Source organism: Pelobates fuscus, chromosome 5, assembly GCF_036172605.1.
Source record: "Pelobates fuscus isolate aPelFus1 chromosome 5, aPelFus1.pri, whole genome shotgun sequence".
NCBI classification, from domain to species: domain Eukaryota; kingdom Metazoa; phylum Chordata; class Amphibia; order Anura; family Pelobatidae; genus Pelobates; species Pelobates fuscus.
In genome coordinates this window covers 215,469,126-215,487,914 of record NC_086321.1, presented here as the reverse complement: position 1 = coordinate 215,487,914, position 18,789 = coordinate 215,469,126, and the positions used below count along the sequence as shown (strand labels likewise).

Sequence of the window (18,789 nt, the reverse complement as noted above, 5' to 3'; positions counted from 1 at the left end):
CCATAAAATGCTAAACTGTATATAATATATAACAAAAACAGTATGCTCCAAAACAAAACGTTGGGAACTTTAGACCTATGTGTGCAACAAATTTTCTTAAAGGACCACTATAGGCACCCAGACCACTTCAGCTTAATTAAGTGGTTTGGGTGCCTGGTCCAGCTAGGTTTAACCCTTTTTTCTATAAACATAGCAGTTTCAGATAAACTGCTATGTTTATATTAGGGTTAATCCAGCCTCTAGTGGCTGTCTCGTTGACAGCCGCTAGAGGCGCTTCCGCGCTTCTCACTGTGAAAATCACAGTGAGAAGACGCCAGCGTCTATAGGAAAGCATTGTGAATGCTTTCCTATGAGACTGGCTGAATGCACGCGCGGCTCTTGCCGTTCAGCCAAGGAGGAGGAGAGGAGGAGGAGAGTCCCTTGCCCGGCGCTGGAGAAAGAGGTAAGTTTAACCCCTTTCACCCCGTAGAGCCCAGCGGGAGGGGAACCCTGGGAGTGGGGGCACACTCAGGGCACTATAGTACCAGGAAAAAGAGTGTGTTTTCCTGGCACTATAGTGGTCATTTAAGGAATATCTAATGATCCACAGAAGATTTGCTTTATACCTTTAAAAAAGCTAGGGGTTTGAGTAGGATGGTGGTCAGACTTTTACAGAAACACAGCCAGAGACATTAATTGTTAACCTATCAGAGAGACTACTGAGCCCACTTGAGACTCACTCTATAACATAACAAGTGAAAAGATCTGCAGTGAGTGAAATTATAGTATAAATTTCAGACAAGGAAGCAGCAGTCCATATTCTGAACCTAACGGATTACATATCTGATTTATAATCAGTGAATTTCAGTGGGTCAAGAGTGATTTCTCACAATTTGGGTTACATTATCACATTTTAAATATTGTATTATGGATTTATCTTGTTATATTCATTTGCTACTAATTATAATTATTATAGATCTATATAATTTTATCTACTAATATAACTTTAGAGTGGATTCATATCCCCTTTTTAGAAGAAACAAAAACGTGTTTCTTTTAATAATATATCCTTTTTTAGACTTTTTCCCTTGGGTGTTCCCCTATTTTATGTTTATGTGTATGTTTGTGCATATAATCATAGAATATAATAATTAGATTTAATCTGCTCTAAGAGTAACACATCCTTTTTGGGCACGTTCTGCTTTAAGAAAAATAAATCATACTAAATTCCTATTGTGGAATATATGACAAACTTTTTCCAGTATAGCCCTCTTGATTTAAGATCCTTAGCTTGTATTTTGTCTAGTATATGTGCCGTTTCCTTTTTAAGGAATAATTTATCTTTTTGATGATCTGTTAAAAGTTATTTTGGGGATCCAGCACTGGAAAAGTCTCAAATATTTTAAAGAGTATGTATGGATAAACCTGGAAGTATGGACAATTTTCTTTTTAAAAAACAGGAGTGATATGCACTGTAGAAATAAAGTGTGTTTGTGTTTTAATGTAAGAATATAGTTCTGTAGTCACTCTTGGTACTTTAACAACTGTTGCTCACCACCACTTTTTTTTTTTTTAAGTACATAATCTGTGGAGAATTACATTCTCCCTAAAAAGAGTTGCTAACATGTAGGTCTAAAGATTTAACCTTTTTATTTTGGGTAACACTACATTGTTATTTACATTTGTTACCTTTTGCATAATGTTTAGGATTTTGTTACACTGATTTTCCGGATTACTTCTGTTAAAGGTACAGGTTCTTATATATATCGCATTTTATTCTATTTTATTTTTTTATTCTAATTAAATGCCATGTGATCACTTTCTTTTTCGGATTACAAATCACTACCATGCGAATTTACGGATTATGAATATAGTCACTTCCTGTTTAGTTCACTATATAGATGCACATACATTAGGATTAAAAATGCTCCTGTGTTCGTTAAAACACTGCCAATTGCGATGCATCACTAACAAGACATGTCATACTTTTGATGAGTGCCAAACTTTTCTTTATTTGGAAAGCTCTATTCATAGCATCTCAAAACACAAATTGTGTGTAAGTGTGTGCATGTGCATATTTACCTATCTTATTCTGTAAAGGGTTAAATAGGGCAATGTATTTAGCTCTGAGAATTTCCAATCACATTTCCACTTATTAGTATTATTTTATAAGTGCATTTAATGTAGCATTACTAACTCTTCCTAATTCCCTTAGGTCTCAATTTAAGATTGTTGGATAATCTTTTCAAATGCTTTAATATTTTTGGGGATAATTTTTTTTAAATGATTTAATATTATGAAAACTCTTTGAATTTTGTAAATGTACACTAATATTTTTTATATATATTTTAACATGTTGAAAAAAATATTTTAAGGGTTTATTCAAAAGTATTATATCATATGGAAAGCTTATCCAACAATATGAAATCTATGTAACACAAATAAATACAGGAAAAGGAACTTTACAGAACTTTAGTCCCACCATATCAGTGAGAGCAAATACGTTATATTGCCCTACCTATTCAGACACACTATTGTACCTTTTAACTATTGGTACAGCCCTTTTCCTGTATTTCTTTGTATTACATGTTCTCTCCTCAGAGGGTTTGAGGGTTACCTTCTGTTGGGCCGCTGCCTACCTTACTTAAATTTTATAAGCACTGACCCTTTTCTTATTTTTATATCACAAATCACAATATATCTATATCGAGTATAATATGGGGTATATCCCCAATCTTATGTCAGTTCTTAACAGGTCACTACTCTACACACCATACCATTCTGTGCCCAATGGAGCTCCCAGTCACATTAGAACATTAGTGGTTATGTTATTAGGCAGGTCTGTGCTAGTTGTGAGACCCTAGTCTGTTCCTGTAGTTAACACCCCAGACTATGCCCTAATGCAGGGGTGGGGAACCTTCGGCTCTCCAGATGTTTTGGACTACACCTCCCATGATGCTTTGCCAGCATTATGTGTGTAAGAGCATTATGGGGGATGTAGTCCACAACATCTGGAGAGCCGAAGGTTGCCTATCCTAGCCCTAATGCTATTCCAGCTTTGATCTAATAAAGAACGAAGTGTCTGATCCAATAGCTATTCTTGCACCTGCCTTTTAATGTTACCAGTGCAAACAAATATTCAGCATACAGTTACTGTTTGTGTATGATATTAACACTTGAGAGTGGCATAAAAACACTCTATCGTGCTATCATGATAGTGATAAATAAATGAAATGACCAGTAGACACACTAAGTATAATATAGGGGAACTATAAGAAAGTGAGATATTCCACAAGCCACTGCAGAACCGCTTACTGTTTTGTCTGGGCACTTCACACAGTAGTTTCCAGAACCCTAGGATATTTCTCGTCTAGCGCTGCACACACTCCTGAATGGAAGAACATTACAAGTGCAATGCATCTGGAACATTTGTATAGTTGCCAATGCAATTGGGTCCTGCCTTGGTTCTTAACGACTCTATGCCCACATCAATTATTGAGGCAGTTTATCTCTCTGTTATGGCATTCCCACATATACAGTAGGTTACTCTACACAACCTATTCCATCAGACAATACAATGACCAAGGCCAAAAGTTAGTTTCTGCTAGGATTGTCCCCATAGCAATCTCTGAATTAAAATGTGCTTGGCAGAAACTCCTTTAACTAGACCTCTGTATGATAAGTAATAAGTGCCTCTAGGTATGTAAATCTCACCACGCTGGCTCCTGGAGGGTACCTATGTCTGAAACTATCATTTTTGAAACATGTCTAGTCATTTTCATCTTTAAAGGAAGACTCCAATAATCATATGTCTCAGCTGGTACACTCCTGTCCATGTCAGTCTCTAAGTTGGTTACTTACTTGTTATCTTATATTTGCCCTATGATGTGGTCCTAGCAGTCTAGCATATTGCTTTCCTGTTCATTCCTTGTGCTTAACCTCAATTTCTCTGGGTTCTTTTTTTGCATGTTGCTGCCATCCTGTGTACCTGTTAATTGATTTCCTCTGGCGATTGACTGATCAGCCAATTTACCAAAACCCTGTTTACCTCAGACCAGTTTTTTTTTTTTTTTATTCTGGAGCCAGTCTCCATTCTTTCTTGTGATAGCCTGAATATAGGTGATAACATAACTGGGGTGCTAGAGCAGTCAATGCCCACCTCCTAACTTTAGTAGACGACCAATTCATACCTTCAGTCAGTGCACTACTAATAGTTCAGTTTTGTGTCCAAGACCCCTTTTCCAATTATTATTCTTTGTGTCCGTCATTAGTTTGAAAAAGTATAAAAGTGCCCCATTCCAACTACTTCTACATATCCTATCCTAGAATGTACCTGTTACATGCACTGTCATAAGGAAATTATGTGAACTACTTGAACTGTATTTTGAACATCTGTTGAATATTGACCAGGAATTCCACATGATTCCATGAGTCTGCCACAGTAATTTACATCTAGATTTGTTTCTCACATTACTCTTGATACTGATGTTACTGATGAGGTGTACCTCTCTCAGCAAAACAGTATCTCAGTAACGTAACGTCTGCATCCAAACATATATAACTCAGACTCAAACTGATTACATAATATACACACAGTTAATATAAACATATAGCTCAAAACTCTCAGTGAATGGGAATAACATTACAATCCTAAAGGTACTCAATCTAGATTATGTTCCTTAAAATATCAGTGGAATTTAGTGTTCACAAGCCCAACTTAACTATTAATTAAAATCAATGTGAAATTCAGTTTAGCTAAAAACACAATGAATATCATCTTGATAATCTATATTTGTAACCAAAAGATGACAGACTACTCAGATATGTTCTGTCTTCTGTTCATACTCACATTATATGGTGCTAAACTAATGGATTTGTACATTATAGCATTGTGACAATGTCTGGCAAATGGTTTTGAGTTCTACTCAGGAATAAATGACTCGGAACAGGCAATAAGAATGTGGAATACAAAACAGTGCAATACACCCCAGTCAATAGTCATCCTGGGGTTTGGAACCAGACGGGGAATATTAATGTCCTGTAAGTAAGACTGCATTATTTGATGCCAAATGAATTACTAATGATGGTTAATTGGCAGTGACAGGTTTAGTAGAAGCCAATGAAACACCCATGCAAATAGAAAAAAAAAAGTAGTTTTTTTTTTTTTTTACCTTTTTCTTCAAGATACATTGCTAAATACACAGGCTTTTTTGGGGGTGAAATGAAATACCATATAAGATTATTTTTATTTATTTACTTGTGACATTTTCTTGCTTAGGATCAGAATGTCATTATTCTTTCTGTGACAGACTGGACAAAAATGGAACATCTGTTCATCAACCTATCCCCTTGAACACCATCAAAATTTAATTACATGATTTAATATTGATTGATCATGTATCAAAATTGAATGCACTTTTAATTTAGTGACAGGACGCTGTATAGAGCTGTAGATGCTAAATAAAGAGTTAACATACCATACTTGCATATGGATAATAGGAGCCAGTCTCATTCTTACTTAAGGGGTTTATTGCTTAGATCAGCCCATGACTGGCCAGTACTGTTCTACAATTTCATCCCAGCACTGAAACAACAGATCATACTTTTTCTGTATGACTGCAAGGTGCATCCTTTTTATCCATGTGATGCTGCTAAAACATGCTATACTGTTTTAGGGCTTGGACCCACAAATCACATTCACATTAAACTTTGGAGATAATATAAAAGGCTTGTATTCTACTTTGGCATTCAAATGGCCTTGTTCCATAGTGCACTTTCACAATCTAATTACCCAACTAGAACATCCAGGAAACCTAAATGAAAATATTTTTTTGCCCATACAACTCATCTACTATTGCCAGACAATAAATAGCTGTGGGAACACTATTAAGGAATGTGCATGTGGCATAATTCTTTGTTACTGCATAAAAGGAAAGGTGAGGTACCAGTACATTGATAGATTAAATGTTATATATTTCACTAGTGACACACCCATGGGACAATACACACACACATTACAGCTGACATCTCATGGGCAGTTTACGTCTCTTACTTGTCTGGCTCGGTTTCTTTCAATTCTTCGTCCAGTCTGCATTAGTAATAATTTATTGAGGAGGGAGGAGAGAGAAGCAGGCACAGGGTAAGAAGCACAGCAAAGCAAACAGAAGCCAGAAGGTGCATGCGGTAGTATTAAAATGTCTAATAGGTGTATTCAATAAAATGTGAATGGTTGGCAAGCCAATGTAAATTCAAGGTGAATTTCCAATTTTAGGCCAAAATAACTTAAATAAAAAACCTAGCAGAATTTTTCCACTTTGGCTATTTGATCCTAAAATTTTAAATTCACTTGTTGACAATTCAGACTGCATTAAATATACCTGTATTTGACCACTTTCTGACACCATGAAAGTTCCGTAAAGCATTGTGCACCGGCATGTATACAGGGTTAATTGCTAAAGTGAGAATTGTAAGGAATTCAAAGTGAATTGAAATTTAAGATCATGGTAGGACATTTCCTGTTCGCTTTCACTTATTGAATAATTCTGTGTTAAATGCCATCTATTCATTGCAATAGTAGAAAACCCATATCTACTGGAAAAATAATTGTTAAAGTTGGCAGTTCTGCTATTAATTACTAATAATATGTTGTATTGTTGTGTTTTATTTATATATTTTTTAATCCTCTGTTTTTGTCTTCTTGACCTATGGTAAGGCAAGTTTTTATCTGGATTCACCTTATCTATACTAATCTTTATCTATTGAGTATTTATATTATTACAGGAAAACATTTCGATGTGACTATTTTTTTTTTTTTTTTTTTTTTTAGTTTTCGGAGTCAAACAAATGTAGGCAACTGTTCATTCTGATATTTTAATTGGCTGTGTGATTGCATAGTACCAGAGGAATTATTTCTTTTTGATTCAGTTCCCATTCAATTCACTGGAGCCTCAGCTCAAAAGCTCAACTCGGGGGTAATTTTGCTTGTCACAGGATACCTTCAATGAGTTTTGTGCTGTATATGTTGGATTTAAATGAGATTAGAAGGCTTTTTAAATGAAATACTGGAAAATGTACATTTTCCATTTTTCACTTTGTGGCATATCTCAAGTCAAGCGTTTTGTAATTTAAAAACTCAAGAGAAATACAGGCTAGTTGCAGATATTCTACTTGGCATTCAGAGCTTGTAATATTATGATCAGATCATTGTGAAGAGTACTTAAAGGGGCACTCCACTGCCCAAATACAAAATAAATACAAATTCTTGTTTAGTAGATATTACCCATATGACAGCAGACATGCTTTTAACCCCTTAAGGACCAAACTTCTGGAATAAAAGGGAATCATGACGTGTCACACACGTCATGTGTCCTTAAGGGGTTAATTGTGTTTTTTTTTAATTGTAGGTGTATTTAAAAACCTCTTGCAAAACCTACATTTATCTTGTCTGCAGCTTTTGCTTGAGTTTAGCTCGACTGAGCTAAATAAAACAAGAAAGCAAAAAGAACTGTTGTCTGCTTGAAAGCCAGGGGGTGTAACCAGGTTAATTTATTTTTGGCAAATAAAGAGGACACTCTCTTCACACATAAAGCTTTTCAGCAAGCTAAAGTGCTTTATGGGTCTGGAGTGTCCCTTTAATTCATATTCTCCATAAGCAACTGTACCTGTTCTAGTAACCATCTTGTCAACTAACTTTGAAACATTCAAGAAAGGGATGCCTTTAATCCAGATAAAGCAGAAGGGATGAGGCAAAAGGGAGGCAGGAAAGTGGAAAACATGCTTACTTGCACGGTAAGCTTAAAAACCCAACTATCCGTTCATTGTTATGCAAGCTGCAGCCAAAGGAAAGTCAAGGGTATGTGTTGTTAAACTGCTTTTGTCTACCTATTGTTTTGGAAGTTGATCTCACCAGTAGACAAGACGTGCTTTTGTACATACATTGATAAGGATGTGTAGCCTTATCATTAGAAAAAAACCATTTCTGGTTACGCTATCTGTGTCACTTCAGCTGAAATAGACTAGAACTACCATCATGCTTGGCATGCAAGGAAGGTTTCAGCCCGAGCAGCTGGAGTGCACAGCGTTGCCAACCCTGTTTCTGCACTTTCACCATATACGTAGTACCAATGCAGTAATATATTTAGGTGCTAAAAGCTACTGTTGAGATCTCTGCCATCAAAATATATTTGGCGTTCTTTGGACTGTTAGTGGCAGGTTGGGGAGATAGGCTGCTTTTATTTACCTCACACTTCTTGGAAAACATCTTGTTTCTTCATACCTTATGAGAGAAAAGTGGGTGAAGTGTAGGTATGGGAGAATGAATGGAGACGTGGACACAATCACAAACATATAATGAATCCCTTATTGTTGCTTTATTATTTCCTGTATTTCATGGTATGGGCATGGAGTGAAACAAAGCTCTGTTAAACTGTTGGCCATCTGGCTGGTTGAACATCTTGGATAATTTCTCCATAACAGCAAGAGTGACAAGTATTACCCATAACTAATATATACCTCCATCATTTCTATAGTATAGGGCATATAGAGGCTCTGACCAGGTAGTTAATGCAAGTTCCAACAAAGATAAAATGTATTGGGGTGAAAACAGGTGATTTCAGGTAAAATGCTAAATAATGTCAAGTCACTATAGAAACCAATAAAATATCTCAAAATTTCCAATATTCCACCCATAATAACACGTCTTTTGCCTTGATAAACATTCCATGAAATGTCATAATATATATGGATTCACAAGGGGACACCAGTAACTAAGCACAAGTGTAAAATATTACATTACATACAGGGCTACCACATAAAGCTGTCTGGTGACCTTTTTATAAAAAAAAAAAAAAAAAAAAAAAAGGACTGTACAAAGGACAAGATGTCATCCAATGAGTCACGAGGAAAGTAGTTTTTTCTATAGTAGAGGAAAGGGTCTTTATAATAAGGACAATACAGATTTCAGGAGGTTGGTTATCACACATAGATATCGTTAAAGAGATTTGATGCCTTTTGTCAGAACAGGGTATTCAGAGTTTCAACATTATGAATATATACATAATATAGCTTGTTCACCCCAGGAGAAATCGGGTTGTAATTTTTTAGTGACAACATTTGAAATCTTTTCAAGTTGGGCTTTTGCTTTCATTTGGAATAAACATTTTTATATAACCTATATTACTTTTAACTATTTAAGCTTTATCTGGAGTTTGTCTGTGTATGAGGTGGAGAGATCCATGGTGGTGTTGATGGCATACACCCGTCTATATCTGCTCCACTGAAGGCTTGCTGTGACAGTGTATTAAGGCACTACGATGGCATAGTGATGTATAAGTACAGCAAAACCTGTGCACACATCAGTGTTGGTGGTAATATGTGTAAATCTCAAAGGAGACATTTGGAAGGTATCATAAGGACATCCTGCATTTCATCTGTCTTAGTTCAGAGGATGAAAAATCTAGTTCATCACCTTTACTGAATTTTACCTCTTAATTAAGCCATATGATTTTCTTTGAATTTGCCACTGCATATTCAGAAACGTATGAATAGGTTTAAAGATGTATTAAAAGAACGTAATTATAAAATTTGGACATAATTCTCAACAGCTTATGACAGTTAACATAAAGAGAAGTTAAAATTAATTTTTTCACTCTTTCTGCATTTTTATCGAAGGTGAAATAATTGCAGTACTGTGCAGAATTACAAATTAAATAGCATTTATAAACAATCTGTACCTTGTAACTAATTTTAAAACATACACCCACTTTATAAGTAAGTATTCATGTGTCTTTGTGCATATCTATTAAAATCCCACGGTGTACACTAATCAGCCACAACATTCAAATCATCTGCCTACTAGTGTATAGGTCCCCCTCATGTACGCAGAAGAGCTCTGATGGATCGAGGCATGTACTCCACAAGACCTCTGAACATGTCCTTTGTTATTTGGCACCAAAATATTAGCAGGAGATCCTTTAAGTCCGGCAAGTTGTGAGGTTGGGTTTCCATGGATCAGATGTGTTGTTCCTTCACATTCCACAGATGCTCAATTGGATTGGTATCTAGGGAATTTGGAAGTAAAGTCAACACCTTGAACTCTTTGTCATGTTCCTCGAACCATTCCTGAAAAATATTTGCAGTATATCAGGGTGAATTATCCTGTCACTGCCATCAGGGAACACCACTGCCATGAAGGGTAGGTGGTACATGTCAAAGTAACATCCACGTTAATGTCAAGAACCAAGGTTTCCCAGCAGAACATTGCCCAAAGTCCATCCTGTCCATCCTGCTGCCATCTCTTCCCCAGGTAAGTGATGCACATATACCTGGCCATCCACCTGGTCTAAAAGAAAACGTGACTCATCAGACCAGACAACCTTCTTCTATTGCTCCACGGTCTAATTCTGTTGCTCACGCCCCATTGAAAATGCTTTTGACAGGGGTCATCATAGGCACTCTGACCGATCTGCGGCAACACTGCCCCAAACACAACAAACTGTGTGTTCTCACACTTTTCTTTTTTTTTTGTCAATCTTTCTTTTATTAAAGGCATATAAGATGGGGTACATAAGAGAAATTGGGGGAAATGTCCGAGTGATTTACAGTATAGGGTTGATACAACAATCAACAAAATCAAGTTACATTCCAAAATTGCGATGCCTCATTTTTAAATTTTTGTTGTTAAACTTTAGTTTGTAAATACAAGCTATAGAACATTAGATCCGATTAGTAACATGCTAAATTATTACAGGCAGACATTTGGTAACACATGGGTAGACAGTAAACTGCTCACAAGTGAGAGAAACTCTTTGCTCTGTGAAATGCATTTGAATGATTATCACCATTTTCAGCAGGTGGTCTCATCAAGCTAGGTAAACTGCCCTATGTCACAGTTGTAAAAGTTGGTTGGAGACACACTTGAGTGTCACATACGTTAATCACATGGCCTCTCGGTTTAAACAGGAACTATAGGCAAACAACCCTAGGCTCTAAAATTGCTAAGCAGACATGGCTATGGTGAAACAGACAAATTAGTTAAGTATCATACCTAACCTGGTGTACTCTATGGCTGGGTAGCGACAACATCAGATAATATACACTTTTGGTAGCTATATAACTTGCGTATAGCCCCCCTCATGTTCCCTTTAAAGGAAAATAAGCGCTGTGCTGCATCTATACTGTGGTATATCAGGGGGTGTGATGAGGAAAGCTTAACTGGGTATGTGTCTCTGCAGTCTTAATCGGCTATGAGGGCCAGTCCATCTCGGTATGCTTGGGTAAGTACATGAGCATTCGTATGGGCGTAAAGAAGATGGGTTCTGCCATGGCGTGTTCCCATATCCAGCCTCCCCGACTATCCGTGCTGCATCCTTTGGCATGTGGAGGGAGGTAGGATTTTAGCATTCTTCTCATTCACCCTATTCCTTTTGGGGTGAGCTGTAGTCGGATTGTCAGGCGAATCTGCGTGTTGATAACCAGAGCGCGGCGGGAAACTTCTCCCCAGCTCCAGGCTGCACGTGGGGCCAATACCTTGCATCCACAGACTCGGTAGCCTCTTGGGGCCGGGTCTTTCCCGTTATGGGCGCTATGAAGGGTTCTGGTGGTTCTCCGCCGCCAGCGGCGGGTGACCCTCCTGCGTTGTGGTCGGTATACGGGAGGGATTCTCCTGGTGGGCCCCCGCCTGAATGGGCATTCCGTCCGTAAGTGTAGGCCGGCTTCGCCCAGGGTCTGCCTCCGCCGCCTCTTGGCCCCTAGCTGCTTCACCTCCTCATGCTGTTTGAGGGTTTGGTGGGTTCTCCGCCACTCCAGCCTCTCCCAGAAGCGTTGGAACAGAGCGTCCAGTCGTTCATGTAGGGGCTGAGGGGGTGGTAGCTCAGCTGTGAGGTCTGTGTTCGCCATTTTGTGAACGGTCGCTTGTTGGATTGGTACGAGATTTTGGCTCTCGCCAGTGTTCGTCGTCTTCGTGGTCGTGGATTGCATGCTAGTGCGGACCGGGATAACCCCCACCGGTCCCGAGGGGGGAGGGAAGGCCCGATGCTTCGGGTGCTTCGTAGATGGTGGGCCGGGAGAGCGGCCGTCTCTCTCCGGCCCAGCATGATGTATGCCTCAGGCCACCGGACTGGCTTCGCAGCGGGCATCGAGTCATGCTTGGTGTCCCCCGGTACCCCTGTCTTCATGTTACAAAGTAGGGTGAGTTGGGGTACAGGATTGCTTGGTTTACCGCTGATTCGCCAAAAAACGGAATCAGGCTCAGGAGCTTACTGAAAGCGTGTCTGTGCTGCTCCCCGGGCAGGCCCCGCCCCCTTTCTCACACTTTTCTATCATGGTCAACATTAGGTTTTTCACCAATCTTGGCTACAGTAACATTTCTGTGTGATCGGACCGGTGGGCTAGGCTTTGCTTCTCACTTGCATCAATGAGCCTTGGGTGTCCATGAACCTGACGCCAGTTCACTTGTTGTCCTTCTTTGCACCACTTTTGGTAGGTATCAACCACTGCCTAGCGGGAACAACCCCACAAGACCTGCTGTTTTGGAGATGCTCTAAATCTGTCATCTAGCTATCACTATTTGACTCTTGTCAAAGTCACTCATATCTTTTCGCTTGCTCATTTTCCCCACTTCCAGTAAATGTAATTCAAGAACTGACTGTTCACGTGCTACCTAACATAGCCAACCCATTGGTAGGTGCCATTGTAACAATATATCAATCAATTTATTTCCCTGTCAGTGGTTTTAATGTTGTGACTGATCAGTGTATATACTAGTAAATGCACTGAGCTGTATCATCTGAAAACATACTTTTAAATGAATGTGTTAAGCTTATAGTCATTCTAGTGCACTCTTTTTTATTTTTCAGTCATTACCTATATTTATAAACTTACTTGATAATACTTTCTGGGATATGTACATGGTCCATTGGGATCAATTCTTTGAGCTCTGCTAATGTAGACACATACTTTATCTTGCTGCTGAACTTGGAGCTAGGATGAAAAACAACTTTTCTTAAATTATGTAAAACAATTTTGAATATCATCCATCCATCCATCCATCCAATATAATAATTAACTAATAAAATATGCTAATTGTCAGTATTTTGAACCTACAGTAAATCTAATATCTGTTCAAATGTGATGTTATTAACACTGAGAGGAAACATCTCTCTTTTCTGGTGTTTTTATACTACAACTAACATGATGCTCAATGAGCCACAACAACGCAAAATAACGGGTGCTGTTCACTGTAGAACTAGTAGTTTTGACAAAATTTGGAGCCAAGCACTATACTTGCTGAAGATCTGTATTTTATCAATATAAACATATAGTTCTACTGTCAGGGTACATTTATGATCCATACAGCAGAGAGAGACAAATAATATTTAGTATTAAATGGTTAAACAAATGTAATAATTATTACCTTATAAAAGGTCTTGTCACCGCCAATATTGTTCGAATGAACCAGGAGGGATGGACAATTATGAATGACTTTAAGTTCTTCCTTAACCTATATGAAACATAAACACATGCTTAGTTCTGCACACATTTTTTCTTATATACATTTGTTTTTATCTAGTTACCAATGGCAAGTGTCTGAAACACAATGCCTTTCTGTGTGCATTTGTATGTCAAGCTGGGAACTCTGGAACAGTTGTGGAAACATGGTTTCTTGAATTTCTGTGCCTCAAGTGTACTTTCCAAAGTCAAACTTGAGATATGCAGATGATGCACAACAGTCATTTTTCTATATGTTTTTACAGATATAAATATTTACAATATCACAATATAGTTAATTCAAAGAGGTTTGCAAATGTTATGCCAAAATAGCTAGCTGACTTTTTTAGTTCAGCTATTTTGGCCTTATTCTGCACATATGGCAAAATTACCTGGCTATGTTGAATGACAGGTGCAAAGGATTGTTTTTTCTTTAAATGACAGAAAATGTCAGCTTTTGTAACATGACATAGAGCCAAGATGGTAGCATTTAGCTCTGCGCGGTTCCGCATACTGGTCCGCATACTTGCTGACATCATCAGAATTAAATTATTTCAGCCAATCTAATGCTTTCCTATAGATAAACCATTGGATTGGCCGAAATCGGCAAGGAGTTGGGACGGGAGCGGGGCCAAACGCCAGCTTGGCCAATCAGCACCTCCTCATATAGATGCATTGAATCAATGCATCTCTGTGAGGAAAGTTCAGTGTCTCTATGCAGAGCTGAGGAGTGGCCCTAGGGGGCAATGTAAACACTGCTTTTTTCTGAAGAGACAGTGTTTACATGAAAATGCCTGCAGGGAATGATTATACTCACCAGACCAAATTCAATAAGCTGTAGTTGTTCTGGTGACTATAGTGTCCCTTTAATTGTATTTTTCAGAACTTGCGAGACATGTTTGTAAAATATAGAGGCTAAATAAAGGGTATTATAATATAGTATAAGTGAAATTTCCCTTATGAGATTTGAATGATTTATTTGAATGATTTATTTAATTGCCTGCAATAATTTGATTTTTTTTTCTTCTAGTTAACATTTCAGTTCTTGCATTAAATTATCTTTTTATTTCTGCCTAGAGGGATATTGGCTATACCTCATTGATGATACCTTACAAGGTTGAAACGATAGTCTGGGGTTGCCGTATCTCTTGTGCAGAGGGAACTTGCTGGCGTTTCGGATCTGGACTGCCCGTAAGGGTGGGACCAGTCTGATATGTTTTCTCTGTAATGGCACAAGTCGAGCTAAAACCAGCTTGAGATCTGAGCAGGCACCCACCGAAGGGCAGACTAATTGAGCTGTTGTCCGTTCTCACCTCTCTTCCTACTTTTATTTCTCTTGTTAATTTTAAAGTGCAATCCAGACGTGGACCCTTAGCTCACGGTGCCTAGAGGGATATTGGCTATACCTCACCGATGATACCTTACAAGGTTGAAACGATCATCTGGGGTTGCAGTATCTCTTGTGCAGAGGGATCTTGCTGGCATTTTGGATCTGGACTGCCTGTAAGGGTGAGACTAGTCTGATATGCTTCAGCTATGTTCTCTCTGTAATGGCACAAGTTGACCTAAAACCAGCTTGAGATCTGAGCAAGGGCCCACCGAAGGGCAGGCTAATTGAACTGTTGTCCGTTCTCACCTCTCTTGCTACTTTTATTTATTTATGATTAGCAGAAAAAACAATAGTTGATACAATGAGGCCAAACTTGTACAAATAAGACTTGAAACACTCCTTATTAATACAAAGTTTACTATATCAGATTATTTTACAAACTACACGTTGTATCCCATGATTATACTTCAAGTCAAAACTACTATGCTAGAGAAGCAGCATTAATAGAGTATTGATTCTCACCGCCTGTCAATCATCTGGTAACACTTCTTCATCCATCCTAAGCCAGGCATCTTTCTTCGTGGTGTTGCTCCATTTAAATAGACAATCATGTAGTCTTCAGCAACCATAAGCTCCAGAGTACTTATCACATACCTAACAAGACAGGGGAAAAATATTGTTGCAATCTATATGAGAACCAACAAAGTCTCTTATCTCAATTTTGGATTTGTACAGACTACAGGCCATTACATATTTACTCACTTTGGTAGCATACTGTAAAATACAGCTTCCTTGTCCATTGTTTGTGTTTGCAAGTTCTACAATGACCGCTTATGGTTCTTGTTAAAGATAAAGATTAAATTTATCTGTGCTGTTTTCCTCCTCCTTCTACTAATATTAGCAGTGGCTGGTCAACATTTAGCATTGCCAAAGCCAAAGGTCAGTGATTAATAATCTCTCTAACGTAGATGTTATAAACTTCATCTGCGATGATGCTCAGCAAGTCTTTAAAGCAATCTAGGTTTGAAATGTCTATGGTGACTGCGAATAGACAACATTGCCTTTAAATTCCACATCTCTGTTTGATCCACATACTTTACTTTATTTTTAAACTAGCAAAATATTGTTGTTGATTATATTGGCTTTAAGGGTATTTCAAGAGAAATAAAATCAATAGTCAAGAATACAGAACTGCATTAAACATATAGACAACTACTATAAAAATAGTCTGAAAATGTGTGCATCGATGCTTCTTTGACTGACATTTTAATCATCCATTATAACTGAATAATTTCTGTGCATTTTAAATTATTTGTATACATAATGTGATACATAGGACATTTATATGATCCTAAAACATATCAAAGGAACACTTTTAACATATTGAAAGTCTTCATTCAGGAGGTTAATCTACTGACTGTCAGTCTGACAGCCACTAGAGGTGTGTTTACGGCCCAATGTAAATATTGACGTTTCTATGAAATAACAGAGTATTACATTGCCACAAAAAATACAGGATCTTTGCTGCAAAACCACTATGTTACGATGAAGTGGTTTTGGTGCTAGAGTGTCCCTTTAAAAGAACATTAAGACACACATTTATTTACAAATACAAATGCAGAGAAGATCATAGCGTGTGAGTCTATTGACTAAAGCTTTCACGACCATAAAGGTTCAATTTAAAGCTTTGTAGAAATAATTATAGTTAAAGTCTGCCTTTGTGCAAGGGAAGAATATGTCATTAGGTTCAATGGAAGAACTTTGCTAAAAATTGGAGCCCATGAAATGCTGCATCTTCCTCAGGGGAAAAAGGCACAACAAAAGAATCTCTCAGTCAAATGAGAACCTCTGGTAGCACTAACAAATGCTCTCATATATTTAGGCTTTGTGATATTCTTTTTGACATATTGCCAAAGAAACCGATCACAGTATAAGCCTTGGGCCTAGTCTCAAAACGGATTAAACAATTCCAGAAGGAGAAAATACTTCCTTATCCTATCTAATAAAGTCACCTTTGTTCCTTTATCCAATCGCTTTTTATTTATAATACATACATAAAAAAAATTTCTCCTATACTTTCTCCTATACTTTCTCCTATACAGTATCTGATCCAAGCACACATTTTATCCACTAAGCCATACAAGGCTGTGCATAAATCGAAATATTTTCAGGCATTATATTCTTGATGGTTTAACCCCTTAAGGACACACGACGTGTGTGACACGTCATGATTCCCTTTTATTCCAGAAGTTTGGTCCTTAAGGGGTTAACCCCTTAAGGACCAAACTTCTGGAATAAAAGGGAATCATGACATGTCACACATGTCATGTGTCCTTAAGGGGTTAAAGGTAATCATGCTGCTTGAAATAGCTTTGTTGAATTCCCTTTGACGTATTTTAAATGCAGAACAATTGTTTTATTGTCATCCAAGCACTTTCATTCAGAGTAAAAAAATAAATAAAAAATAGATTGCTTTAATTATATCCTAAAACAGACCCATGCCAACAACAACAAGGGTGATTTATTTGTGCTCTGCTTGTAATGCATTGTGTTTTAATCTGTAAATATAGTGAGTGTATGCAGCTGTGTAAATGCATGCACAATAAAAGATAATTTTGAAGATGGTTAGGGTAGCAGGTGGGTTAAAGGATCACTATAGGGTCAGGAACACAAACATGTATTCCTGACCCTATAGTGTTAAAACCACCATCTAGCCCCCCTGGGCCCCTCATGCCTCCATAAATATAGCAAAATATTACTGTATTCAAGCCTGAAGCTGTAGATCTGCATGCTGTTTGTCTCAGAAAAAACAAGCTGTCTGCTGACATCATCAGAAGTGGTGGCCAGCCTGATTTATGCCATTCAGACTCATACTGGCTGTAACAAATTAATTATACAACAGGCTAAACAAGTTTTTAAAGCAGACTGAGGTCCTCATTAAAAGAATAAACTCCTGAAGATAAATCAGTTGGGTAACCTGTTATTTAGGCTGAGAAGAAAGCATTATTTTACAATGAAATTTAGTGGAGACATTATTAGCTCTCTTTCTAATGAATTTGATTTCTGTATGATTCGGCTGTAAAGCAATATGCAATATCTAGCTGACACAGGGTGTGAAGCTATATCTGTTGCAACGTTATGTTTGATTTTCTTCAAACGACGGGCTGCATTATTTGCCTTTAGCTTTCAGAATACTATCAGGCAAAGCAAATGGCAAAGAGTGATCTAGATTAATAAATGATGTTAGAGTTTATTTATGTGTACAAATTGCATCAGCAGTCGATTGTCACTAGGATACATATGTTTTAGGAAGAGATAATTCTTTCAAGCAAAACAAAGCAATGTGTGATATTTGCCCAACCTAACTTTTCCACCCAATGCTTTTATAGATCTGATAGATGGATGTTAAACCACAGAGTTGTGAAACATACAGGTGCTGTTACAGCATTTTTTATTTGTTTATGGTTAAAAATAGCCATAATGTTTGTACTTTGCAGTTTACCTGAAGAGAATGCATAAATGCAAACAATTTTAATACCACAATCTATTCAGAAATATCCTATTACCAATAGAGGTTCTCATGAAACATCATAACATTTAAAGGAACACCATAGCGTCAGGAACATAAACATGTATTCCTGACCCTATAGTGTTTAATCCACCATTGAGGTGGCTTGCCCCCCTTAGCTCCTTAAAAGGAATTAAAACTCCTCTTATTTCCAGCGTGGCGCAGGTCTGTTGACGCTGGCCCATCCCCAGATCAGCCTCTTTGGTGACATTATCAGTATTTCCACTTTTTAGCCAATCCAATGCATTCCCTTAGGGAAAGCATTGGATTGGCTGAAATCGGCAAGGAGGTGGGATGGGGGCAGGGCCAAACACTGATTCAATGCATCTCTATTATGAAAATTCGGGGTCTCCATGCAGAGCGCTGTAAGCAGTGCTGCCTACTAAAAAAGGCAATGTTTGCTTGAAAATGCCTGCAAGTAATGATT

At 37.8% G+C, this 18,789-nt stretch overlaps 1 protein-coding gene across 1 annotated transcript in view; it reads right to left on the bottom strand.

The window, feature by feature from the left end:
* Positions 1-18,789, bottom strand: part of PRUNE2 (prune homolog 2 with BCH domain) — a 377,810-nt gene that overhangs the window by 24,746 nt on the left and 334,275 nt on the right. The window contains exons 14-18 of the mRNA XM_063456533.1: positions 15,317-15,448; positions 13,391-13,477; positions 12,859-12,957; positions 8,219-8,254; positions 6,032-6,067 (exon numbers count right to left, since the gene is read on the bottom strand). Coding sequence (XP_063312603.1) covers positions 6,032-6,067; positions 8,219-8,254; positions 12,859-12,957; positions 13,391-13,477; positions 15,317-15,448 — 390 coding nt within the window. The remainder of the gene's footprint in view (positions 1-6,031; positions 6,068-8,218; positions 8,255-12,858; positions 12,958-13,390; positions 13,478-15,316; positions 15,449-18,789) is intronic.